At 51.2% G+C, this 26,627-nt stretch overlaps 2 protein-coding genes across 5 annotated transcripts in view; both read right to left on the bottom strand.

Moving 5' to 3' along the window:
* Positions 1-2,045: 2,045 nt before the first annotated feature.
* On the bottom strand, positions 2,046-3,134 carry LOC105700444 (histone H5). The gene is made up of 3 exons (XM_012426276.1): positions 3,040-3,134; positions 2,771-2,946; positions 2,046-2,672 (listed from the first exon to the last, which is right to left on the bottom strand). Exons 2-3 carry the CDS (start codon positions 2,912-2,914, stop codon positions 2,046-2,048), a joined length of 771 nt encoding a protein of 256 aa, XP_012281699.1. The 5' UTR covers positions 2,915-2,946; positions 3,040-3,134.
* Positions 3,135-3,810: 676 nt separating this feature from the next.
* LOC105700568 (serine/threonine-protein kinase tricorner) overlaps positions 3,811-26,627 on the bottom strand; it is a 48,724-nt gene continuing 25,907 nt past the window's right edge. For 3 of the 4 annotated variants that reach the window (XM_012426524.2, XM_012426523.1, XM_012426525.2), the window contains 9 exons: positions 11,717-11,793; positions 11,240-11,473; positions 10,367-10,574; positions 10,114-10,231; positions 9,897-10,036; positions 9,604-9,804; positions 9,375-9,527; positions 9,122-9,280; positions 3,811-9,022 (listed from right to left, as the gene is read on the bottom strand). In XM_012426524.2, coding sequence (XP_012281947.1) covers positions 8,907-9,022; positions 9,122-9,280; positions 9,375-9,527; positions 9,604-9,804; positions 9,897-10,036; positions 10,114-10,231; positions 10,367-10,574; positions 11,240-11,473; positions 11,717-11,793 — 1,406 coding nt within the window. In that variant the 3' untranslated portion in view covers positions 3,811-8,906. Of the gene's footprint in view, positions 9,023-9,121; positions 9,281-9,374; positions 9,528-9,603; positions 9,805-9,896; positions 10,037-10,113; positions 10,232-10,366; positions 10,575-11,239; positions 11,474-11,716; positions 11,794-22,452; positions 22,716-26,627 lie in introns of those variants that run through there. The other variant, XM_012426526.2, reaches the window with a different exon arrangement.

The following is a 26,627-nucleotide window of genomic DNA, read 5'->3' as shown; positions in this document are numbered from 1 at the left end:
GGTGACTCGGGATAATGGGGTGAGAGGGAAACTTTGCCGAACTGAGGTTTCCCGTGGGAACTTCGGTGATCGAGTTGGTAACTGTTGAAGAGGAATAAAATTGATGGAATGCAAAAAAGAGAGACGGGGTCCTGGAAACCCGAGGGATCTCTTTCGGAAGTTTCCTGCCAGATGGTGGAGGCGGCATTGAAATCTCCGCCGAGATGCCTTACCAGGCGGGAGTTAACGACTGTCGGTAAACTCGGGAAACTTTGATTTCAATTGGATTTAAATTTAATTCCCGTTTGTTTTGCCGCCGTAATGAATTACTGGATGGAGCTAATTATTGCGGGGAATTAAATTGAGATATAATCGAGGCTGGGGGGGATTTAAATCCCTGGGGAAGTCTTTCCAAGGCTTGGTCTGTTACCGACGCCATCTTGGCGCGTCCGACAATGCAGAGTATTACCCTTGCAGCAATGTCGACGGTGCAGGTAATGATTTATTATAAGGAGGGAGTTCGAACGATTAAATTAACCGCGTGGAATCTCGTTTCCCCTGGCTTCCTGCATTTCTCTATTTCCGGGGGCTCCCATTTTCCCACGGTTTTTCCTGGTTTTCCAAGCGCCTCGCATTCGGCGGCTTCTCGCAAACCCAATAAAATCCTGGAGGAATTTCCCGGCGATTCTGTTGCGAACCGAGTTCCGGACTCAAGGTTGCAGAATCAATTCGTCCCGTCGAACTTCCCGAGGCAAAAGGACGATATCACGCGGAACTTTTCAATTGGGAAGGAGTAGGTTTCCCTGAAGATTTCCTTCGGGGTTACCAGACCCGAGGGGTTGCCACAACCAGGAACGAACTTCCTGGCGATTGGGCCGATACTTAAATGCGACACTTAAACTTCGTCGGAAGGGTCCCACCTTTCCAAGTAATTCCTGCAACAATGGGCGGAAAAAAAATTAAGCTCCTCGAATAAATCCACTATCTCGGAAAATGTCTATGATGTCCATTAATAAATTTCTAAACGTCGAAATCTCATGGGTGTCAATACCTTCCTCATCGTCTCCATGTCCGCATTGAAAGTCTGAAACGTTTCGACAGAACTACTTCAGAGAAAAGTTTCATAAACGAGACCACTCTCTTAAGGAGTCCTTGAGTCTCAATTTCACTAATCGAGGCCAATTGAGCATTCGAAGACCTGACAATGGCTCGATCTCTCATATCCTCGAAAACCGATATCGCCTTTTCGAGCCCCGCGGGAAAACGGTAGGTTTCCGTAAATGGAATTCTTCCAAGCACTCTAACGCGACTTTCCTATCTTTTCCTTATTTTCTCTTAGCCCTGGAGCGATGTGACACTCCAGTCGGCAGACGCCCATTCTAGAGCCCCAGTCGAATCGATTATTTCGGCGAGGACACGAAATCCCCGAAATTACCTCTCGCGAGTCCGTAGACGCTTCTAATCACCTCGCGAATCGATAACGGAAGGGTGTTCGGAAGGGTAGAAAATTTACGAATTTAATTAACTCCCAGAGAGATCCCGTAATACCTCGGCCGAAGCATCTTCCTCCATTATGAACCAGTCCCATCGCATCGGAGAACAATTGAGACCTATGTAGGAACCACTTGTTGCTCTGCCAGACATTAAAGCTCCGGATCCGCCTCGAATCTTCCCAGCATTGTTTCCACGAGGAGGCTGATTTATTCACAATTCGTCCGCTCGGGAAATAAATGACAGATAAAGGGAGAAAAGGAGAAGAAAGAAATACCTCGATGCGAGATCAAAGTCCCCAGGAAAATGAAACCCGCGAAGGATAGCCACAGGAGGTGGAGGACCCACCGAAGACTAGAAAATGCCTCGAGGAGGGAGATAATAGATAAATAAATAAATAGAAAATTTTATGGGATACAGACATTGACTGGGAGGATGGCTGGGAATTTTACGAATGTTTTAAAATGCATGACAAATACCGCGGACGTTTACAGGAAATGCAGGACTCTCGAAGGCACCGCTTTTAACACCGACAAGGGAGGCCATTTTGGACCTCTTGGGCACTCTGGAATATTTCAGACAGGTTCGGAAAGGTCCTTGCATCCCTCGGGAGAGGACGACCTGCTCCTGCAGGGAGTGCAGTTCTCACTGGACTCGTCCCTCCTGAGTTTACGTTCCCTTTCGTCATCCTCTTCGACATCTCGCTCTCTGCCTCGTTCCAGGTCTTTCTTATAAATCTCTGGATCCCCCTGGGTCCCCCATTGTTTATCTCGATCTTCCTCTTGATCCTTCTCGAACAGGGAACACTTGACGGCGCCCTTCGGCTTCTGTTTCTTCTTCTTCTTCGGGGAGTCGCCGCATATGCACTTGAACTTGTCCTTCTTCGGCTTCTTCTTCCTCTTCGCCTTGCACCCCCGGGACTTCTTCTTCCTCTTCTTCGCCTTCTTCCCGCACTTGCACTTCGACATTTTCCCCTTTTTCTTCGACTTCTTCTTCCTCCTACTTGCCCCCTTTTTCCCGCAACCCTGACTTTTCCTCTTCCTCTTGGCTTGCTGGCGCTTCCTGCAGCAGAGATTCAGGAGTCCCAATTCTTGGGCAGCTATTTCCTGGTAATCCGTGTCATTGTCTGTTGGCAAGGTATAGTGTCCATCCGCCTTCTTCAGGATCCCATAAGCGAGGCCGCGCTTCAAGGCGGTCTGCATCTACCGATGTCCATTTTTTTTTTTAAATAGAAAAATACATCATTTTCAAAAATTAATCGATTATTCGTTATCTCATCCAATTGATGAGAAACACCAACCTGACGTTTGACAGCGGGCTCGGGGGAATCGTAAATGGCGGAGATGTAATTCAGGATCTCCTTCGAGGTGGACCCTCGAATTTCACGGAGGTTCTTGATAGCGGATATCACCAAGGCGAGTGCCTTCGAGGTCGGGTTCACCATGATTTATCATTGATTACGATCTGTCCGATTAGCTGGAGATGAGACTAATTTTTATCTTCGTCGCGAAGCACCAATGAAATAAAAAGGATACGAGCTGATATCGGTAACAAATTAAATGTCTTTACCAGCACTGGACGGCTGGGGCCTTCAATCCATGACTGAGAATTTTCTTACCCCTTTCCGAAATTCTAGCCCCCTAATTTGTAATTCACCCTCGAAGTCTTGACATCGCGAATGTCTTTTCGGGGAAAGACAAATCCTGACAGCGAGTCAATTGTTCTATATGCGAGTGCAAAAATGGGAAGCCGTGAACGATAAGTTTGGATTTAAATTTACGGTGTTGCAGCTTTCCTCCTCTGGTGGACCCCCTACAGCACGATGACGATGATCTACATGTTCTTCAAGCCTGAGGAACGAGTCAGTAAATCGAGAACCTCTCCGGAACGCAGTCCGAGATTAATTAAACAATTACAATTGAATATATCTAAATTCTCTTCCAGTTGAGCGAGGACTTGCAAAACGGAATCTTCTTCTTCGGCATGAGCAACAGTTTGGTAAATCCTCTAATATACGGAGCTTTCCACCTCTGGCCCCACAAAAAGCACCGAGTCGGCAACTACAGGTAAAAGCATTCCTCGGAAGCATAATTATCGATTCCCGAGCCAATTGAAGGACCAATAAAAAATGTACATTCTTGCGCGATTTTAGAAACAGGCCAATAATGGATCATCGCAGTATTGACATATCGGTTTGACGAATAATGTGAAATTTTAGCCAACATACGCAAAAGATGTTCAAAGCTTCCCATCGAGTCCAAAAAAAAAAATTGGAAACGAGTAAAGCGATTATAAGCCTAGGCACGGAAACTAATTTAATGATCTCCACGCCGCAAGAAGTTAAAATAAAAAACAATTTATTAACGACATAATTACAATAGTATATTCTGCATGTGGAAAGCAATAGTATTCCTCTTTACACATCGTTTCCCCCCTCGGATTGTTCGATAATCAATCTTTCATTTTTTTTATTTTTAATTTAATCACAAGCCTACTATAAAATATCTGCATTCACTTGTCACTTTTTTTTTTCTCCTTTTTTGCGTGTACGTGATTTCGGCCTAATGACTCCCCACCCTAGTAGCCGTAATGTTAGAACTTTAGGCGTGATATCGTTTTAATAAGCTGTCGGCCTTAAACGCAGTCGCGTGAGTTTCGGGTGACTTAAACCATTATTGGATTATTTTCAGCGTCCTCCTCAAGAGTGGGCGCTAAAAAATAAAAAGAGAGAAAGAGAGAGAAGAGGGACGATACGCCGATGCACCGAAGTGCAGGGATGCACGCCCCCTCCACGTGCTCGATTTAAAAAGAATCCCTACGTCTTAACACTGTGGTATAGCCGCGAAGGGCCTGCTATTTAAGGCTACGTAAATCCAGCTAATGAAATTCTGCTAAGTTACTGTACAAAAATTGGGGATAAAGTTGAAGGGAACCATTGAGACGCGCCACAGATCCGTACAGTCGCGACGACCATATTTCTCCTCTCATTTTCTCCAACAAGCAAATAATAGTCCACGGATTTCCTCGCAAACATCGTCGTTCGGACTTGGTATATCTCCATAGAACTGATCATACGACCGCAGGTAATAAGAATAAGACGTACAGAACCGAAAGGAGAGGGAAAACAAAAAAAGAAGAAGAGTAAGAAATTCCGAGACAATTCGAAACCCTGGATTTCCTACAAGCCCAAAAAGCTGAGACTTCAACGAGCGCCTCAATCGGTAATACCGTAGATTTCCGACCGACGAAAACAACCAATGGAAAGTCGAATTTCCGTACATCTTATTCCTCCCGCGATTAGTGATACAATGGACGTAAAGTTCCTCCTCGAGCGAGTAAAAAATGAAGGCCTGGGGCCCTGCCAAACAAATGGGACCTTGTACCGAAACGTAAGACCGAGTAGACACGAACGGTCGTCTCGTTCGGCTCGATTCGTATTTCATTATCACAATATAGATATATCCCGACATCGAGATAGGTCGGCCGAGCTTGCGTCTTTAGTCCGTTCCGCGTGTACGAGAGCGAAAGCACTCCCCCGAAAGGAAAAGATAGGGAAAGGGGGGAAAAAAAAATAGAAGTGAGAAATGAGGAAGGAAACGGAAAAACGGGACGTACAAGTACATCGGAGGGAGAGCGAATTACGCAAATACGATGCAATACATGCGCCTATATACCCCTATGCAAGTCGGCAGCGAGTTAACTCTTGGACGCTCTAAATTGCCGGAAAGTTCGAAGAAGGGTGCAGCACGTTTTCCTGCCGGAACCTAAGACATCGGGAAACGCTTATACTAGGGCGATCCAAATCGGGCCTTAGGTCCCTTCGAGGCCTAGTTTCGAGGCTGGTACCTATAATCGCGTGTAGAAAATATCTGGAAGATGTTACCTCCCTCCCCGCGCCCGTTGGACCACCCTAAACAACGTCGACTTAACATCTACGTAGCGATTATCGAAATCAGCTAGGAGAGATCAGCTACGGTGGCCAATTTTCCAACGCGACAGTCAAGCATTTGCGCGCACGTTAAGACCATCTAGGATTAAGGCTATGTGAAAGTGGCGTCAAGGATGTCCCATTTATGAAACTCATCCCCAATGGAGAGTACCGAGTCGTTTCCAACCTGACAACGAGATTGCAGAGCCTAAAACGAAGGTCCCTACCCCCTTAAGACTTCAATTTTCTTTTCTTAATCTGTTCATATTTCTAAAATATTTCATGAGACATGAAATTTCACGGGTGCCGGGACCATCTTTACAGCCTCCGCGTCCAGGTTGTAATGTTTGAAACCAATCGGTGCCCTCAGTTTGGAGAAAAGTCAGACGAACGGTTGAGCTTCCGGATGCCGCTTTCAGATCCCCTTAAGACGAATAAAACGTGAGTCCCTCGACCCACCCCGTGAGATTTCCAACTCGCGATGTACGTAACGAGAGCAATTGATAATACAACCGATCGAGCGAGTCGCATCCCCAGCCTCGTCCGCCGCCCCTTAATGACACCCCAATCCCCTCGTTACATATTTACAGCGTACACCGACAATAATTACCGCGATCTACTCGACTCCTTTAACTCGTCTGAATACGTGTACATTAATGTTAATGGTGAGATTACGTGTAAATACATTGACAACTTCGGTTAACGGTCATCGGCGGTCGCAATCATCGTCCTCCTCAATCGCCAGGTTATCGGTGTCGCTATCAGTGCTAAGGCCGACGACACGATCATTATCGATGCTATCCATGATCTTACAGCACCTCCGAATTTCGCGAAATTCTTCCTGGAATGTAAAGGAAGCTTTTTCGGTAATAACGCATCCTATCGTCGGCGCTTAGCAGGGCGCGTCACCGTCTTCGGCGTCGTCTTCATCGTCTTCACTTCCTTCGTCAACCCCTTCGTCATCTCGACATCCTACTCGCGCTCGGTACATCTAATTAACACCTTAAACATATCCCGTGTAACACACATATTCTCAAGAGTTCCTCGCGATCGTCGAAATCATCCACTCGCATACTGTTTCCAGGGCACCGGCGAACCTGCTGCGACGAAGGCATCTTGTGGCTATTGGCTGTATTTAACGTTAAAACTTCTCTCTAAATAAATCAATCGCAATCGTATTACGCTTACTTTTACATATTAGCATTGGACGTCAGAGCATGTGTACTCAACGGCGACAAGAGAGACTAAACCTTTACGGGCTCGCTAGTTGTTCTCGGCTTTAAATTACAGTCCTCGCGGTCATTAACACTTAGCGCGATGCAGAAAATAGTTTTTGCGGTTTGTTTAGCTCCGTTTACTATTTCTTATCATTGATTTTTTTTTTCCTCTCCCCCTTTAGTCGTAGGTGGGTTAGTTTATACCTCGTAACCCTAATCGCCCCTCGGTGCGAGGAGGCACCCGGGGGGCTTGCTCGGTGCAGGATGCACTTCGCGTGCCCATCTCTCGCGAGATGTATGCATCAGCTCCTCGGGAAATGTACAAAGCTTTGAGGGTCGCGAGAAGAACCCGGGGGTCTCGGGAATTAACCAATCCGGAATTCCACGCGTTCCTGCCCCCCCAAGAAATGCATCTCGCCACGGCGCGAAGTGGGTCTCCATCCGTTGCACTTGAGAGAACTCGGTTATTCACAAATTCGGAGGAATATACAATATTGTTCTTGTACCCTGGTGGACGTGAATGCGTTCCCATCATAGATTGTCGACCCTACATCAGCAGGGAAGGCATTTACAACCGCCACTGTACTTGATTAGGAGCCCGACAGTTCTGTATACTTAATTTTTAAGGATCGAGCTCCTGGACTGGACCAAAAAAAAAGGACATTAGAAATTAATTAAACGGGGTACATCTTTTCTTGCTGGATCCGGAGCGTGTACAGGTTTCCATGAGCGGATGCGTCCGGACGCACGTGTCTCTTGTCATCCCTTGACCGTCTTTCGATCCTTCCTCTCGCTACCTTTATTTTATTACCGGGGTGCCCTGGCTATCAGCATCCTCTTGACAGGAGTCGTGAATCTTTACGCGGCCTGAAGAAATCGCAGAGCGTACATTCGACGGAAATGCGTAAACGCTCCCTCTCGAGGGTGAATCGAATCTCCAGCGGACCAGAGACCTTTTAATTTCGAGGTAAGCTGGGATCTTAAATATAGAAGCACTCGATCGTAAGACCGATGGCTAGGAACCTTGCTAAGGCAGCGGAAAAGATCCGAACCGTAAAAACCGCGTTTTTACGTCTTTTACGCTTTTTCATTGTCCTTCGCCGTGGAAGTGTCGCGCCAACAACGCGCTCACCTTGCCTCCTTTTCCTTTTAAACATGTACAGCACATGTACCTCGCCCTGCTCTTGAACCGTCAATTTCCCCCGAACAATGAGACGCCGTGAGATCAAACCACTACAGCCTCGCAAATCGAATAATAAACCCGTGGACTCCTCCATTCCGCGTTCCAACGCCCAACTAATGTGCCCTATAACAAGACTGTACAATTAAACGTTAACGTAATACCGTTGCCGCGTTAATTGCAGAGAAAATCTCAAGAGAGAGAGAGAGACTTCGATGCCAGCAAAGACATGGACAGAAAGTTCCTACCGAAAAGCGCCTAATTTTAGAAAGCATTTCTTATATAGCGTTCCAAGTCCCCATGGCGTGTAAGAGGTTATAACCGAGGAGGGCGTGAATGATCTGAAACGCCTTCTTTCGCGGCGGGAAAGGCAAGAGGGACCTGGGAGCTGAAGAAGACACATCTCTTCGAGTTCGACCACGTATATCCGTCGAATGTACCCTTAAAGCATCCGCGGAACATCGATAGGTGCGATCTATCGGCATGCACGCCTAATAACATATACATGCGAGGATCCAGGTGCAGAGTGACCTGCGACCCCTCGTTACACCGTACCACAGAGAGCTTATTATGCTAGACGCGTCGAATCACTTCCGATTTGAACATTCGACCTGGGTCGAGACCCGGGACGAAAGATCAAAGCCATCGCGACCTACCAAGACCCCACCGTGGGTAAACAATCACCTCCACGTGTCGTTTCCCGCCACCCCACGTGTCATACGTGCATCGTGACACTCCCAAGGTGCATCCACATAGTCCTGGGCACAGAAAGTCGCGGGTCAAGGGTCAAAAATCCGGCACCCTCCTTCCGGAATCGTCGTGCCTCTCGGTACGGATACTCCAATAGTCGTGGTCGGATGTCAATCTCGTTGCTTAGGTGGTAATCGTGGACCGTACGTGTCTCGTGCTCGCATCGCATATCCTATGTACAGACAGAGAAGGATCGTTCGTTCCTGAATGCCGAGGGCTGGAGTGTTGCTGCCAATCGCTGGTCGGATCAGCCATCGCCTCGAGACGACGGGAACGGCGGGTGTGTCTGATGTACCAGGGCTGGGATTCCAATCGGGTCGCATTGCTGATTGCTGGCGACCGAACAGCCTGTCGGGGGTTGCTATTTCTTGGTAGGCGTACCGCGTTGCGTCAGACCTTCGAATCGCTTGAACGTGTAGTTGATGAAGACCCAGTCCTTGTATATCACTTCTCCATCTTGCGGCAGTGGAGCTGACGCTAGAGCGGATCAGGCAGAAACAAGGTGTCGATTAAATGCTGGGAGGTGGACAAGGTGCCGACAAAGGGGACTCAGTGTCTGATAAAGTGATCGCATACGTATTTCGAGTTTCACGTCCGGGAACTCGTCGAAGTTCGACGTGTCGTCGATGGACCTCACTTCGACCGGAATGGCAGCTGGTCTTTCTCTGATGTGCTCCCAGTCGACACCGCGGAAAAAGGGGGCGAGCTTCAGCTCCTCGATGCCTCTCTGAGAGCCTGAAATCGACGTAAACACAAATGAAATGAGAATCAAAGTCGACGTCCCAGGAAAAAGAGCCAGGAATCTGCTCTACTCGCATAGCCCACCGACCTAGTCTCCTATCGGCTTCGCAGCAGAACCTGATGATCGTATCCTTGGCCTCCTCGCTGATGGGCACTTCCGGAGGGAAAATCAACGTCTCGCGCCAGTTCATGACTTTTCGGTAAGTTTCCTGAGGATTTTCGCTGCAGAACGGGGGATACCCTGGAACGAACGGAATCGGTCGTCAGGTAATGGTTCCTTTTCTGGATCAGGCTTGAATCTGAACGGCGAGACCGACCTATGAGCATCTCGTACATGATGACCCCGAGAGACCAGCAGTCGCAAGCAGGCCCATACCCGGTCTGCAGAAAGACTTCCGGGGCGATGTAATCAGGAGTGCCGACGGTGCTGTAGGCCAGTGCTCTTCTGTTTCTCTTCCAGCTCTCGGCTCTCCTTTTGCTGTCCATCGCCCCGCCGCTCCCGCTTCCGCAGGACGTCACTGAAAGAGAAAAAAAAAGGAAACGGTCTCAGACGTCGGTGAGGAAGAATAGACAGCCTGTTGGCGATTCTTTCGGAAGTGGGCCTCCTTACTGAAGTCGGACGGTTTCGCCTGGCTGAGGTCCCGGTAGAAGTCGGTCCTGTGGGACTTCTTTAAGCCGGTGCACAGTCCGAAATCCGAGAGCTTTATGTGGCCCCGTGCGTCCAGCAACAGGTTGTCCGGCTTGATATCCCTGGAATGAGAAGAGGACCGTTGTCAACCCGTCCCTAGCCTAGCTCTCACCCTAGGCCAACGAATTCTCAGACTCACCTATGAATAAAACCTAGCTTATGTATGGAGTCGATGGCCAACGCCGTCTCCGAAATGTAAAACTGCGTGCACTCCTCGGACAGCGTGTCCTTCTTCATAAGGAGGGTCATCATATCGCCTGGGAATATTAAAAACGAGTTTATTAGGACCTGGGAACGGGTTCCCTTTCGTTCGGAGTCGACCGCCACCTTTCGAGGCGAGGCACTTTTTCCGGCATAAATCATCGAGGTAAACGGGGACCAAGGGTACCCACCTCCGGGCAAGAACTCCATGATGAGGTACAGGTTGATCGGGTCCTGGAAACTGTAGTACATCTTGACGACCCACTGGTGATCAGCCTCGACGAGGACGTCCCTCTCGGCCCTTACGTGGGCGACCTGCTCCTTCTCCAGCATGTCCGCCTTCCTCAGGATCTTCATGGCGTACACGTGGCCGGTGTCCTTTTTCTGCACGAGTCTCACCTGTCCGGGGAAAACGTCCGTTAGCACTTACTCTCCACCTCGGTGTACGATAATTACACGCTCGTAAATTTCTTCGAGCTCGGTAACCCGCTCATAACGCTCTAAAGTGTTTTAAAGGAGACCGGCAAAAAGTGATCTTTAAGTCCTCGTTAAAAAAAAAAAAAAGAGAGAGAGAGAAAAAACGCGCACTCCTATCTCAAGGATCGATATCAGGCTTTCTCCGTTACTTCACCGATTTCAAGGAAACCCGTGCTAGCGTTCCCGGGGGCTTGTTATCACAATCCATACCGCTTTTACCGCTTTTTACCGAGAAGGTCCACCCGAAGTACTCGTTACACGTCGTTTCGTAAGTTCGCGGACGAATTTTCTTTCCCAGAGAATTTTTCTTTAAGGAGGGAATCGCGTGCTCAAACGAATTTGGCTCGAGGCTCTACGGAGTTTCTTGATAACCGAAAGTGGAAGAAGCGATCGATACGCGATTCCTTTTGTCGGGGGCGATGGATTCCTCGCCGTTCGCAAATTCTCTCGGGATTTATCTTTTGGTAGAACGATAGATAGGATCCGCACATCTTGGCTGAAATTACAGGCGGTGAGGCGCTTTAGCCGCGGCGGTCTACATTAAGCGGCCATATTTCTCGTTCTTCAAGGTCCCTCGGTGGAATTACCTCGCCGAAAGCACCTCTGCCAATGACTTTGAGGGGCTCGAAATCCTCGACGCCGAGCCTGGAGCGCTTCAGCCTGAGGAACTCGGTCTCCTTCTGGGCGTGCTGCAGCCTTTTCTCCTGCTTTTGTTGCTCCGAGAGGCCCTCGTCCTTCAAGGATTCCTCCAGCTTAGCGAGCCTCTGCTTGCGCTCGATGTGCTGGGCTATCAGGTTGCTGTAGTAATTCTCAAGCGTCACCTGAAAGAGTGCAATTAGCTAAGTGACAATCCCTGCCCCTGGGCTCGAGCGCTGCCTAAAGAGTGGCGAAAACCGACTACCTTAATTGCGACCCGGGGAGGAAGTACTAATTTTAGAAAAATCCATACCATCGCGCCGCCTCTACTCGCGCTTACTATTCTCTCTTTTCCCTGCAGGTGCTAGGGACCTGTATGAACTTTTTTTCCCATTTTTTTTTTTACATAATTTCTGCTCGATCGTTACCTTCGCCTTTGTGGCCTTGTCCAACGTGTGACCGCTGAATCTGATTGTACTCTCGGTGGCCGCCATCTCCAGCACCCCTGGAAAAGACCGGAAAAATCGTACTTATTAGTAACCACTCGATGACCAATTTTAAGATCGTTAGAAATATTAATACAATTTTCGGAGAAATCTAAGGGAAATTTGATAATCGAGGGGAGACTCGCTAAGGTTAAACGAAATGTCACCCTGCAGCTGGGCCTCGCCGAAGAGTCGAACGACGAAGCTGAAGATCTGCATGACAAGTGAAACGAACTGCCAGGGAGGAAGATAAATGGCGAACCGCCTACGTGGGAGCACGTGGCCCAGGAGATGACACCCAGAGATGACGACCTCACCACCGAGGCATCGCCACTGACAGGGACAGCTCCTACACATTCTACGTATCGGGTGACTGCGGAGATTCCGATTTCAAGGCCAAGCCTGTGGAGGTGACCAATCGGTGAAAGGCCAAAACGCCTTTCGTTCCATCGATTCCAGCTTTCCCCCAAAAACCAATTTTTTTTTTCCCCTCCCCAAGATCCACCGTTAAAAAGTACTGCAATCTCATGACACACATTTTCGAAACTTCCAATCGGACACGATGCGTGTAGTTCAGTTCTTCCAGAATATTAAAAAAGAAGAGAAACCACTTAAACTCGCACCCACTATCAGCCTCTCGCGCTATCAACCTGGCGATTCGAACGGCGTCGACAGTCCGCAAAGAGGAGTCCCTGAAGAACTGAACGGAGGGTAAAAATAAGATGAAGCGAAAGAGAGTGGCCCGATAACGGAGGCAGTGAACTCGTATCGCAAACAGGGTGATAAGGGAAACTCTTGTCCGCAATTCCTCCTTGTAGGCGTTCGATTCCTGGAGCCCTGAATCGTGGCTGGAAGTGCGTGACGCACCTGAAGAGTCTGAAATCGAGGCTGACGAATCCCACATACCCGGAACCGACCTGAGGAGACTTTCTCCGGTCCACGAGGTCGCCGTAAATCGGAGAAAACGTGAAGAAAAACACCGTGAAAAGAAAAAATAATAATTCATCGAACCAAAGAGATATTTCATTGAATAGTACCAAAGAAATGCATTTTTACTTCGAGGAATAACAATTTGGCTCATAAACAATCACAATTTCGAGTAAACGTCGCGTCTAATTTATTTGATTTTTTTTTTAGTGAAATAATTATTCCTTGAATTAACAAAATATTTCTTTGATACCGTTCAATGAGATATTTCCCACGTTGAATGAAAATTCGTTTCCAGGGAAAGAGTGGAAAGGAGAGGGGAGCGTCATCCTCGGCTCAGCTTCATGAAGTGGCGCGAAGAAGCGACGACGAAGAACGAAGAGAGGTTTTTGAGAAGCCGACCGAGGTGGTGTCATCCCGGTGAATCAGCCCGAGGATTGCGCAATCGAGCACTTCGGAAAATCACGAAGTGCACTCCACCGCCTAGAGCCGATGTTTGCTCACCTGCTCGACACGCGTTGTACGCGCGCAAGAAGTGGAGGTAGACCAGCGAATCGGAAAATACGGCGGAAAATCGAGAAGGGCTCCCTCGGCCCCATGGAAAACGCTCCTCAGGATGAGTTCGGCGAAGCCGAGGTCACAGCCGACGTGGAAATCGCGAGGTAATGCCATTACCTGGGGAAACGTAAGCGAAGACCCACGGTACCGGGCACAGGTAAATAGGTACAGGTGGACTATATACATTTATTATATATTTTAGTATATATTCCGCATTTTTTTTATGGAGCAGGAAGGGCCGCGAGGGTGTCGATGGAGGACAGGAGAGGAGTTTAATCAGGGTCTGTCGAATTATTCCCTCCTATCCCGGACTTTTCCTTCGACCTCGAGTCAGACCTTTTGCGGAGGTACCGCGAGATCTCCCGGAATCGCATCTCGCGTGAATCAGACCTCGAAAGATCGGCCGAGCGTGGGCAGACCCGACAGGGACAACAACTTCCAGAGCTAGAGAGAGCTAGAGAGAGTGTCGGGCTCCCTCACAATGGCGCGTTATTCTAGCCGAGGGTCAGCCTTGGAGCCTATTAAATAATGCCCGTGACCGAGTGTCTTTACGACTGTTTACCCGACGACAAAATTGCGACGCGAATCGGCCGATCGACTCTAAAGGGGAGGCCCGAAGGCCGCGCACTTCGCCCATTTCCTGCACTTCCCTCCCTGCTCCCTTTCCACGGCGCGAAAAGTGCGCTGGAAAAAAAAAAAATCTGCAGTCCTGGAATTGTATGAAAAAAAAAAATAATAAATAAAAAATAAGCACCTTCTCGAGGCTCCCTGGAAATTGCAGCGTGCCGCACGATCGATCGCCATTGCGTGGCCGCCGGTAGTAATGGGTCGGGCAATCGCCGAGCACGAGTCACGCTCCCACGTAAAGAGAGATCCTTATTGAGCCGGAAGAACACGCTTTTCCCCTCCCCAGTTAGTTTAGGAATAATGGAAAAATCCGGGGAAAAAAATCATTTACACCTTGTAATTGCACCGTTAAAAGGAACGAGAGCCGGTCCCGTGGATGAAGATGCAGCCCTGATAGTGCGTGCAATCCGCGTGCAGGATAAGAGTCGAGGGGACCGCGATTAACCGCAATCACGAGTTTCCCTCGTGGCCGGAGTGCGTAAAGTACGCACCCGAGTAACTGTCGCGCGCCGTTGCGTCGACAGGTCGAAAGAAAGAAAGAAAAGGTCCGAGAATAGCTAAATAAAAAGAAAAGTAGAGAAAAAAAAAAGATATGCAAAATCGAGGAGCGCGCGACACTCCGTGCTCGCACGCACGCGCGCGGGGATACGCGCACGCAATGGAAAGCGGCATGCGGTAGTTAAATATAGAAATCGGTGCACGGACCCGAGGAACTTTCACGAAACGCGAGAGAGAGAAAGAGAGGGCCTCCGAGCGAGAGATCCGACACGCGGAATGCGAGTCCGGTAAAATTGATAAAATTGATAAGACTGATAAAATTGAGGAAAATCGACGAAACGCGGGAAATTCTTAGAGTTTGCGAATCTGAGGTCGCGAATGGGTCGGACGATCCTCGGGAAATGTGCGCAATGGTCCCTCCACCCGTGACGATAAATCGTTGCGACTTGCAATCTGCGCTGTTAAATCGAGATCTTCTCAGCGGCATGCGCACGTCATCCACAGGTATTCAATCTGTACGCGTCGGTTTGCACAGATTTCTCGCAACGACTCGCAACGTCACGGGTGGAGAGACCTCAATAGGTGTCAAGAGGCAGATCGATCGGGACCGATTAAAGCGTATCGACGGTGCCGCGTCTCGATACAGTAATGCCGGTCTTGCGTGAGGTACTTACAGGTAATTTCAAGGCCGGCCGTGCGTTACGTGCGCGGTGCACGGTCGCATAGGGCTTCCCTGCGATATTGCGGCCGGTGGATCTCGCCTGCAGGTTAGGTTATGTAAAGAACACGTGAGGTTAGGTCTCCGGAGAGCACGTGACGAGAGGGAGCCGCGGAGGACAAGTGCGTGGGTCGAGGTAGAGACCTACTTCGCCGGCGACGTTCTCGATAGAATGGAACGAGGGGTTTGAAATGCCATTAACGAATCTCCTTCTTAAGACGAAGGAGAAATATTACAGGAAGAAGGTGAAAATAAGAGGAGACGACCCCATGGGAGCCCCTGGGGACGTCGACGAGAGGCCCTCGTCACGAATTCGCGGGGCAATAAGGAGACCCGCGGCGGAATATCGAGGCGGGTGGATATCCCACTCGCGGCCGTTCCGCGCGGAATACTAATCCGCGAGAGAAGAGGCGGGGAGAGCGTGGGAGGCGAGTTGAAATTCAAGGTGCACCTCCAGGAGCAGTCCCGGGTCCGAAGACCCCGTCTCCTCTTCGGGTTCCCGGAGGAGGAGGCATCGCCCTGCGGAAACAGGAAAATCGACCACGGCTCCCCGGAAGTGGGCCGAAAGTGGCTCCCCGAGGACCGGAAGAGCCCCCACGAGGCTCCTCTCCTGGAGGGAAAAACGAGACAGACCTCGAAGAGATCTCGACGCCCGTTTATTATCAGGAATAACACCCGCGGCTGGGCGGACTCTTTTTATTTCCGCCGGCGGTTTACGCAAGGGTCTCCTCGCAGCTCGTTAAGGTACAAAGTAGAGGGAGCTCCGATTTAATCGAGGCGTGTATAAATAAGTCCAAGGCGCACCTCCGGGTGGTCGATCGGCCCCGATCATCTGGACGAGTTAATGTACGCGAAGTCGAAAGGCCACTTGCAGGAGTTCCCGAAGAGACCCTGGGATAATCGAGACCAGAATTTCCGACTCCCGGGTAGAGTAATTGGACGATTCTGGTCACGGGGTACCGTAACTCGACGGCGGATATATCGACTATCGATGCGCACCTCGGATAGGCTGCATCCCTTCTCGGCATCCTACGTGTGCATGGGTGTCATGTGCACCCAAATACATGTGCACCGGTACGTGTACCGCGATATACATATGCATCAGGGCACTCGTGCATCCTTGCACGGGTGCATCCACGAGATGGATATTCGAGACGACCAAGTGGAGGAGGAGAGGGGATCATAAAAAAAAAAGAGGAACCCCTCGGAGTGGACGGAGAGAGCATCCTCTTCCTCCATCGACAAGGTGTTATCCCGGTGGAAACCGTGCGAAAGTGAAACCGGAAGTCCATTGTATCGCCCAGGAAGACGGAAGATGCGCGCGTGGAGGATAAAGAGCGAGACGAGGCTTGATCCGAAGGATACGCATATTACGGAAGTGAAGTACCCCCAACTACCTGTAATTATCCACGCTAATCCGTTTTCTATTTTCAGGGGACTTTCCGAATTCCCTAACAATGAGTGCTACGAAAAAAAAAAAAGGAAATCGTCCGAGCGTGACATGCGTTAGAAAAAAATTCAAGAAGTGATTCGCGGTAATACGGTCCCCCAATTTCTTTCCGAACGACGTCCCTACGCCCTTCTTCGGTCAATCTTCCCAAGAAGCCATTCTGCCCAGAATTCAAAAAACGGCCATCACCGTTGCGGAATTCCGCAAAATCCATCGCGTTATCAGCCCCCGAGGTAGACGTCGGGGTGCCTCTTCAGGGTTGGAGAGCCTCTCGGGAGAGTCTGCCGCGTTAGCATAAGTGGATCGCGGCCATTCCGCCGCGGAATGTTTGCCGACACCTCCATGGGCGGCCCTAGCAGGTGCATGGGCCTGCGATTACGATGCACCATAACTCCCGGGGAGAGGTGATCGTCGATCCTCTTCAGGGTCCTCTTCCAGAGCCAATTCGTCGCAGTCCCCGAAATCGACGTACTCGTTTTCGGCCATTAGTAAGGACTAATTGTCGCGGTCATTACCGGGGCGCAATTAACGCGCCAGGGGAGCTGCCCTCCGCGGGAGGGATCCGCGACCACGCGAGGGGGAGGAGGGGCTAATTGTAGGTGGTTACGTATTAAAACTCTTAATTATCGTTCGGACTAATTGACGCGAGGCCGTCCAAACGCCTAACGAGCGGCGCCATTGTCGAGCTCCCTCGTCGAGGAACTGCGAGGAGAGAAAGAAAAGGTGAGGGAGAGAGAGAAAGAAAAGAGGCGATTAAAAAAATCACACGAACGGAAACGCGTAATTAGATCCCCCTCCCTCCAGGGGGGGGGGGGACAACAAATCCGACCGAGACCTCGTTTAACGCCGAAACTCGGGAACGGCCAATGTCAATAAATTTCAATAAATTTCAATGAGCTCCCCTCGATAGGTCGATTAAAAAAATCAACGAAATTACCGGCCTCGCTCCGGGGTCGTCCCAAATCTGGGGATGCCGATAAAGCGGGGCCTCGATTAATGGGAAAACAGGCCCACTTGATCGTACCCTAAAATTTCCGATTTTCATCGACGTCAATTTCAAATCACCGGACATCCGCACTTTTTTTTACGTATTTATGAATTTATTAACGAGCATCGTTCCGTCGGGAATTTTATTTCTATTTTATACCGGCACGTTGCATTTAAGGATACATGATTTTAGGGTACGACGCGCCCGTTGCAATTATTTATTAACGGTGCACTCGTGGGGGGTCCGAGGGTTATATTAGGTCTGAATACGCCGCGGCCTCCCTGCCACGTGGTCGGAAGTGAGAGGAGAGAGGGAGGCAGAGGGAAAAGTCGATATATCGACGTGCACGCAGCTCGCGAGTGCAAATCCACTCCGTATATAACGAGCGCACTCGCGTACCGACATAAACAGGGAGTACTATGCAGCACCCGATGGACTCCGACCCAGATATCCCGATATTAATCGGGCAACTTCGAAACAGCTTTCGCGGTCCCTCCATAATTCCCCCGAACGCGAAATCCCGAAACAGGCGAAAGGGAATATATCGAAAAAGAGGAAGAAAAAAAAAATGAAAAACAATGAGAGATTGAAAAAAATGAGGAAATAATGGAGGGGCAAAATATGGAGAGACCATTTCTCGACCACGCTCGCCCGTAATCAGGAGTGATAAAACGGATCCCCGAGAAATCCAGAGGACTGTATATAGTAATCAGGATCGATCGGCTCCCCGCGAGGCTTATCGGGATCGATTCCTTCCCACGAGGTGCCCGATCGATCTCGATATAAGGAAAGGAATTCGGCGGCACGAGTGCATATCTCTTCCGACAATTTCGCCCGTACGAAAAGCCGCCCATGGCGTGCGGAGGAAGTGCCGAAGTGGGTTGCGGGGGGATCGCTGCGGCCGCTCCGCATCGATCTCCCCGTGGCGTGCAGACATTCATTTCCCCGGTAGTGTTTGTCTTGGTGTTCGAAGACGTTCGGGGATGGAAGAGTGGCAGGCCGTCGTAAACCAGGACGGTCAATACCTTGTTAACCACCGAAATTATTACCGGGGTAAAAAAAAAATTAAAAAAAAAGGGGGTGGGGAGCCAATACGAGGGTTTGCCCCCCAGTTCGCTGCTGGAAAAGTTCGGAGGGGAAAAGTCGATCGCAGACCTGGCCGAATCTGGAGCGAAGTTTAAGTCGAATGTTCAAGGTGCCCGGCCACGAGGTGAAGCCGGACCTCGGAGGTGGAATCGAATTAAGGTGACCCCGAGAAAAAGGGGGAAGGCGAGAGGGCGCGACTTTTGAGACGGATAGTTTATTTTTCCAGTTACTCGAATTTTTAGTACCGCGAAGTTTCGTCGAGCTACCTCGGCCTACTCTTAGAAAAGTCGCGACCACCGGAAGTCACTCCTCGCCTTATCACGGCCGCGGGTGATAAGTCCACGCAGGTCGCCGTATGCGTGAGCGCTGGTTCCGCCCGCGAAACGAGGAAAGACAGCCCGAAGTCGAACGAAGAAGAGGAACTGCCATTTTTTTAAGAGATCGATCCGGTCGACAGGTGCAGAAATTAATGCGCGAAATTCCGATTTTTTCATTACAAAAATCGTCGGTGGTGAACGTCGCAAATTTTTTTCACAGAGGTCATCGATCGTGCAAATTGCGATTATTCCGCCCGGATGGTCGATTATCAACCGTCCTATGTTTTCTGCCGAGATCGTCAATTAGCGAACGAACCCACGGCGCCGATAAGGTCGACGCCCGTGGGAATCGTATTCGCGTCGTTTTTGCCGAAGTCGTCGATTGCAAACGGGCCTTTAACCGCGCCGATAGGGTCAACGGCCGAGGAAATTAGAGGTGCGAAATAATTCATCGAGGTGGCTGACGTGGGGAACACCTCGGTGCCACCCTGTTGACGGAATCGATGACCCCCCGCGACGTCGGTGCAGCCTTAAGCCGAGTTCACCCCGAATGTCTTGACAAAAGATGCCTAAAAAACGCGGCTACTTCCGGATTCGCCCGAACATCCCTTCGGAAGAATGGAAAAAGTTCCGCGGGAGAGGGAAAAAAAAAATAAATAAAAAAGAGGAAACGTCCCGCTGATAAATGAAAGTAGGTGGACGAGGGGGATAAAGAGGAGCAGGAGGGGGGAGGCTGGAATTCGATAGGGAGCCTCCACCCCTGCTCCCCATGCGTGTCGAGTTACGCAGGGATCCTGGCTCTTCTTCCCTTAATTAAAGATTTAATCTTGTCGCGTGCTCGGGAAGGGAGCGAAGAAAACGGAAGGAGGGTCCGCGCTCATTCATCGCCGTTTCATTCATCCGCGGGACGCCGAGGGGATTCGAAAACGTTATCACGGGCGAACCCCTTCTGTCACTCTCCCGGAACGTCTTCTTAGCGAGACGGGAGAATAAGATGTCCTACGGAAATAAAGAAAGGAAAAAAAAAAGTAGAAACAATGGAACTTGCAAGTTCAAGTTAGCACGTTTGTAGGAAGAATCATATCGTCGGGACCCCGAAAATGCTATCACGAGGGGACTCCTATTATCACTCTCCCGGATCTCTTCTTAACGAAGGAGAGATTAAGACACTCCAAGAAAAATTATTAATTTCGGAAGAAAAATGAGAAATTATGTCAATTGCTGGTTAACGTCCATCGGAGGCAAAACTGTGGAATGAAATCGGTGAGCCGGGGGAGCGGGTGGAAAAAAAAAATAATAAAATAAAGGCCTAAGTCGAGAACCTCCGGAGACCTTCCCGGGGACCGTCGACGAGGTTCTAATAATGGCCGCGTCCTGGCGAGGGTCCAAGGGAATCGCCGAATAAAAATCGGAAAACGTTCCCAACCGGCGGCCCGTCGATGGCCCGGGTGTCTCTCGTCCTCCCCGTGAAGGATTCCCCGGGTGAAAATTGCGCCCGTTAATTCCGTTACGAGGACCCAACCTGTCCGGCGCCCCGCCCTCGGAAATCGCTTAACACCCTGGCCCCGGTCGTTTCCCGGAGGTTAATGTCTAATCAAGCCGCGAAACGATCGTCGCGCGTCTTCGGCGCATCTTGCATCCCGTGCATCTCGTGCTTAACGCGGCCGCGCCGCGATTAACGACGGCGTAAACTCGTCTGACGTCAGAGGCGACGCTCATCCCCGTTTATAGACAGACTTTCTTAACGGCGATAAATCAGCGAAAGCCCCTGCCTCTCTAATACATCTCTGATTCCCCCTCGTCCCGACTTTACCTCTCAAGAGTCGGAATTTCATGAAAGACCGGCGATGATACATGAAACACCGCGCATGCCCTAAAAAAGTGCAAGCGTCACAGAGCGGTTGCACCCCCGTAACTCCGAGACTGCATTTTAGATTTCTTACTCTCGTAATAATAATCGTGAATAGCCTCTTCCTCAGACTTATCGAGGGACCAATTAACGCGATCGATTGTGCACAGAAAACCGTCTCGGTGTCGATGCACTTTCACGGTCCCCGATAAGTAAGTGCATCGCGTACCCCCATCTCATTTCCATTCGGCCCGATTTATCGATCGCCTCTGTTCCCCTTTCTCGGATTTATCAACGAAGCAATTGTCACGGTCAGGAATAATCTCGACGGTACGTAAACGCCCGTCGGCGAGTCTCGACCGAAACTGCATCAGCGAGCGTCGAGCATCGCGGTGCCGATGCCCTCTCTCGCCCCCCGATAAAAAAGTGCATCGCGTGCACTCCCGTTAAGGGGCACTCGCGCCGGAGTGCGGGGCATCGACGGGACTCGTCATTCGCGGGTAATTACTCCATTGCGAGGCGTTACCACGGGCCTGAATTTCTGGTCAAGGTCGATCTCGGCACCGGTCGTCGGTCTTAATTGACGTCTCCGTCGCGACGACCGCGAAAACCGCGACGGCCGTCCGGAGTCGTGTCCTCGGTGTCGAGGCAGTTGAAAGTTTAAATCCGACCGTACCGAACGATAAATTGTAAGAAAAAAGGTGAAATAAATAATGAAAACCGAGAGGAATTATTTTCGGAGTCCCCGGCTCGCCGCGCTCGCTTGAGCGCGAACTCTCGTTCCTCCGGACGTTTTCGTTCCCCCGGCCGTTCGTTTCCCGAGCCCTCGTGGCCCCTCACCTACTAACGGCGTTAAGGTCTCAGGCTGGGCCCTCTCTTCTCACGGGCCCCGACCGGAGAAACGGGTTTCCACGTCGGCGGGACCGGCCGAGGCGGCGGCGGTGGCGGCGCCGAGTCGAGCCAGCCCGACCCATTATCCTCGCGGAGGGTATCGCTCCCTCGGAGTGCCTCCGATTCCTGGCCATTACCTTTCCTTTCCCCGGGAGGCCGATCCTAATCGAGTTATCGGCGTCCCCGGACGGTCCGCGTAATTGCGGAGGGAGAACAAAGGTTTCCGCCGATAGAACGCAATACTCGGGATTTCCCTCATTTCGGGGTCTTCCTTCTTTTCGCCCCTCCCTGGTTACAATCCGCCCTCTCAAGTCGGATCAAAGAGCGAGGTCTGGCCAGGCCTTAAGCTCGCAAGTATCCCCGATAAAGCGGCCCGGATACAGCCCTACCCCTTTCTCTGGGGTGCCCTACATAAACGGCCCCAGATGCATCCGCGGCCATTCCGTAACTTCGGAGATTATATCGCGGGATATTCATTAAACCGCGTCCGTGTATGCGCGTGTACCGCTTACCGACCGCAAGGCCGGGATTTATGCCTCGCTCCCGTCCGGAGTTCGGAACGATTCCACGGATAGCGATCGATTATCAAAAAAGCGGACAAAATATAAGACTCGATCTATTCGTATTTCAGGTGGAAATTCGCGGATTTCCCTGCATTCGCCACTTTCCCCGTTAAAATCCCTAGCCAAGCAAACCTAGGGCTTAATCGTGCTCAATAAACGAACCGGGCTCAACAAATCCTAGATTCCCGTTTCCCCCCGCAGGATTACCTTCGATTATCGTCCGCTACTCGGGGACTCCTCTCGGCGGCGCATCGTCCGCGATTCCCGGCGGTCAGCTGCGAGGAGATCACGCCGGGCGTCCGATTTTAGCGGGTTGCAGCATCCAGCATTAGCCACTCGCGAGAATAACCCGAAGCCGCGAGTATACTCCCTCCCCCTTTCTCCGCGACCCGCAACCGGTCAGGGACCCGCGAGCGCGCGCGCGCGCCCGCACCACCGGCCGATCGGAGGAGCCGACCTGCACCGGTCGAGGGTCGGCGAGCGACTGACCGGCCCGTCCGGAAATTCGAGCGCGCCCCCTACGGAAGCGCCGCTCGGTGTCACCTGACCATACCCGCGGCGACTCGCTCGCCGGTCACGTGGCCTCTCACCCTCTGCACTCCGACGACAATTACGACGATTACGACAATCCCACAACACACGACTCCCGAAATAAAGAGAGACTAAACCGCTAGCAACGCGGGAATAAGTACAATCGACCGCGACACCGTGACAAGACCCACAACGGTGGAAAATCAAGTCGAGCGAGAGAGAGGAGACGCGAGAGATGCTCCCGGGTCCGCGGCTGGCAGCGATCTGAGAGGCGCTCGCGGTCCGCGAGCGACTACCCCCACTCTCGGCCCTTCGCGAACGTCATTACCCCTCTCCCCTCTGGGTGCCTCCGCCGCCCTCCCTCGCCCCGCGCGGTCGTCGACCGACCACTTGCACCCCTTTTTCCTCCGAGTCTTCGGAATTGTTTATCTCGGAACTCGAGTCGAGATATCGAACTTTATTTTTTTTCTTTTTTCCATTTTTCGATCGATTTCTCGCCGACCGCCCTTCCGCGGACCGATGCGCTCGCACCAGGATGAGGTGACGTCTATCCCGGGGGGTTTGAGGGATGGGACTCGAGATTTTTTATTCTAGGGACGACGAAAGATGATCGTCGCGGAGAGGGTTTCGGATCCGCCGGTGCATACCTCGGTGGACGCGCGGGTACACGAGGGCTCGGGTATATACAGGGAAATATTGATTCCGCCGCGTCAGCTGCTCGCTCGCGGAGCTGCCTGTGCGGCTCGGCCGCCCTGCCGCACTCTAACCTACATTCACCCGAGCGGAGGCACGTTCGGAACCCCGCTCTTGCAGCGGGGAGATACCCCAGGAGATACACGGGTGCATCCACGCATCCCGTGAAACTGCCGGGGTGCGGGAGTTTGAACGATCAAGTTTCGACAAGGAGGACGTTTCTTAACCCTTTCGCCGATGGATCTCGCGGTACGGACGAAATGTCATCCAATGGACCAAATGTCGCGCACGTGAGTTCACGGGCCGAAAGGATTAACGTTTACATTTCTTTTTTTTTTTAATTTCGGTACCAAAACCCTCGATTCATGCTTGACGAATTTAAACCTCCCAACTCCTATATTTTTATACATGGTGTTAATCGACTTAGACAATGGGCGGCTCACGGGCGCTCTTTTAAGAAAAAGGGTTACACCTCGCGAAAGAGGTCGTTCCAGGTCCCTTCGCGATCCAAGACCTGGTGCATAAAGAGGGGGGGGGGGCGGGAGAAGCGAGGCGCCCCGGGTTAATTTTCCCGATCCTCCGGAAATTGTCCGCCGGCGATTCGCAGACGAGGAGGATAGAGGGGAGGAGCGGGCCAATTACCCGGAGAAATTCCGTAGGAAAAATGGATCCCCGATGAGTAGTTATACCGATCGACTCGGCGGAAATTATTGATTCGCCTCGATTAAACCGGTCCCGAAATTCCCGGCGGAAAACTTTGCCGTCGAAGGAGGCTCCCCCGGTCGTTCCCGAAGGTCCGTTGAACCCGTGACTTGGCCGCAGGGTTTCCGCCTAAAGTCGCTGGAGGAGGTGTCTCGAGGGTTTCGAAAACTGCTCCGCGGAGGTTGCCCAACCGGGATATTAATAATAGTCAGCCCGACCGAAGGCTTTCTCCTAGAGAGCGCGAATTAGCCGAGCAGCTCGGAATTACTCCTCTACGGGATCGATCTCCGAGTCGAGGCCCCCCGACTCCATTATCCAGGTGTACCGGGACGATTAATAATTCCGAGGTATCCAACGGTCCTAAATTTAACGGCCTGCTCTCGGTGTCACTCTTCGAGGCCCTCGTGATATGCCTCCGAGGTTATCCGGGAAAACGGGCATCCCGGAGCTCGTAAATAATTCGATCGACGTCGAGAGAGCCGGGATCGATCCTAATCGCGGGCGACGGGCGTCGAGCTAATTCCGGCTCGTCTGTCGGACGTGGGATTTATTGAGATTACTTGAAAGGGGGGAGAAATAAAAAAAATAAAAGGCAAAGAGGCGACGAGGAATAAAATATGAAATATTCCCACGACGCCGTTCACCCGGTTGGCGAATGCGCTCCGAGATAGGAGACGCGGATGAGGCTGGACCGATCTCCGCCGGGTTCACGGAAGCGAATTATATCTCCGCCAGAGGATCGGCCGCGTCTCGACTTGAACGAAGATTAGATTCGTCTCGAGGAACCGGGACGGGAGGCTGCGCTCACGGGCGGAAATTATTTCGCAAACCGTGGGCGACACTCGCCTTATCGCGACCGGATTGGACGGTGATTAAAAGTCTGCCGATCTCTTGAACAATAATTAATAAATTCATAGTTTCGTCCTTGGTTGATTTTTTTTTTTTAACCCGAGGTTCCGGCCAGGCTAGCGACGTCTCGAGGCTGACACTCACTGCTCCGATTTCTCACCTCTTGCATGACAATTAATCAATCCAGAGTTTCGTCCTTCGTTAAAAATGTTTAATCCCAAGGTTCCGAGTAAGTGACAGGAACCGCGTGACACCGCGCGCGTAATGTGTCTACCCACGAAATTGGGTAACGGATTACGAGCCAGGGGAGAGAGAGAGAGAAAGAGAGAGATCCGTCGGTGATTAAAGCGGCGTTACCAGGCTCGCTTGCGGAAGCCGGCGTGTAATTTTCATAGAAGCATTACGAGCCGTCCCGGCGCGCAAACGGACGCCGGGCATTGTTATTACTCGGTACTCCTTTTCCTCGGGCGTAGCTCGGTGGGAATTGCGCGCAACGGTAAGCCGCTCGGCCGTTACGCGTTACGCCAGCGGCCCGGACGCGGGTAACGCGGCCGCCGTTAGACCGGGCGAGAATCGCCGCCGAAAAGCCTTCCATCCACACTTTTCTATTTCCCAGGGAAAGAAAAGGGAAAAAAAAAAGAAATACCGTGGCTTCCGTTCCTAAAGTCGATTCAACCGGGGGGGGGGGAAGTCGGAGGGGGCGGGGGTCGACGGCCGCGTTAGAGCCGCTCCAAACTAGCGACCAAAGCGGCCTCCACCGGAGCGAGTCGGTCCGCAAGCAGAAAACCGAGCGGATTCGGGCCAAACGGACTCGTACCCGCTCCCACGCTGAGAGAATAAAAAAAAAGTGCCATCGAATCAAAGAAATATTTCCTCAATTCCGAGATTAATTACTCCGCTCGATTAACTTGAAAATAAATAGGATGCAACGGTTCTCCAAAATAACGCCGATTCATTTGAGTTCAAACCGATAATTGTTCTTTGAATTTTCGAAATATTTCTTAGGTTCAGGGAATTTCTTTTCCTCGATGAACAGCAGCATACATTAAATCCGTTATCCAACCGTATATAAAATTAACCCCAGGGCTAATTATACCCTAGAATCAACTTTGTCAATCGAGGCCGCTCAAGCCGAGTCTTAACCTTCTGGCCGCAAACGGCGGGCCGTTCGCCGCAGCGTGGCCGGATCAGCTGATCGGATCGAGGGGAGCCAACCCGCCCCGCCGCCTCCCGCGCCGCGCCGACCCCGCGGGTGGTCGACTGCCTCGAGGCCTGGTCGAGATATCGAATAACGGAGGGCAGGGAGGAGAAAAAGAGCCGCGTCGGGAAGAAGCAAGGGGAGATAGGAAGAGAGGGGAGGAAAAAAAAGGAGGAGAAATCGCGAAGGGTGAAGGAAGGACGGAGAAAAACTCGGCGCTCGCGGAGAGAGTCTTATTGATTTCCCCGAACATCTGATCCGCCCGTCGAGCGACAAAAGGGTGAGTGTCGAGGAGATGAGGGAGTATCCTCCCTCTTCGTCCCATCTCGAGCTGTCCCTCTCCGTGGCCTTCGCGGCCCTGTCGCTTTTTCTCCGCGTTGCCATGGCAACAGCCTAGATTCAAAAAGGC

The sequence above is a fragment of the Orussus abietinus genome, unplaced genomic scaffold, assembly GCF_000612105.2.
Source record: "Orussus abietinus isolate OABI.00-Male unplaced genomic scaffold, Oabi_2.0 scaffold2, whole genome shotgun sequence".
Taxonomy (NCBI): domain Eukaryota; kingdom Metazoa; phylum Arthropoda; class Insecta; order Hymenoptera; family Orussidae; genus Orussus; species Orussus abietinus.
The sequence above is the reverse complement of the archived record's forward strand: the minus strand, read 5'-3'. Positions and strand labels throughout refer to the sequence as shown.

What these genes read in the sequence shown, in the direction of transcription:
- LOC105700444 (XM_012426276.1), bottom strand. Translation starts at nt 2,914, where the DNA reads ATGGTGAACCCGACCTCGAAGGCACTCGCCTTGGTGATATCCGCTATC. An exon ending in AGCCCGCTGTCAAACGTCAG is followed by an intron (nt 2,673 to 2,770) that starts GTTGGTGTTTCT and finishes GGACATCGGTAG; the next exon opens with ATGCAGACCGCCTTGAAGCG.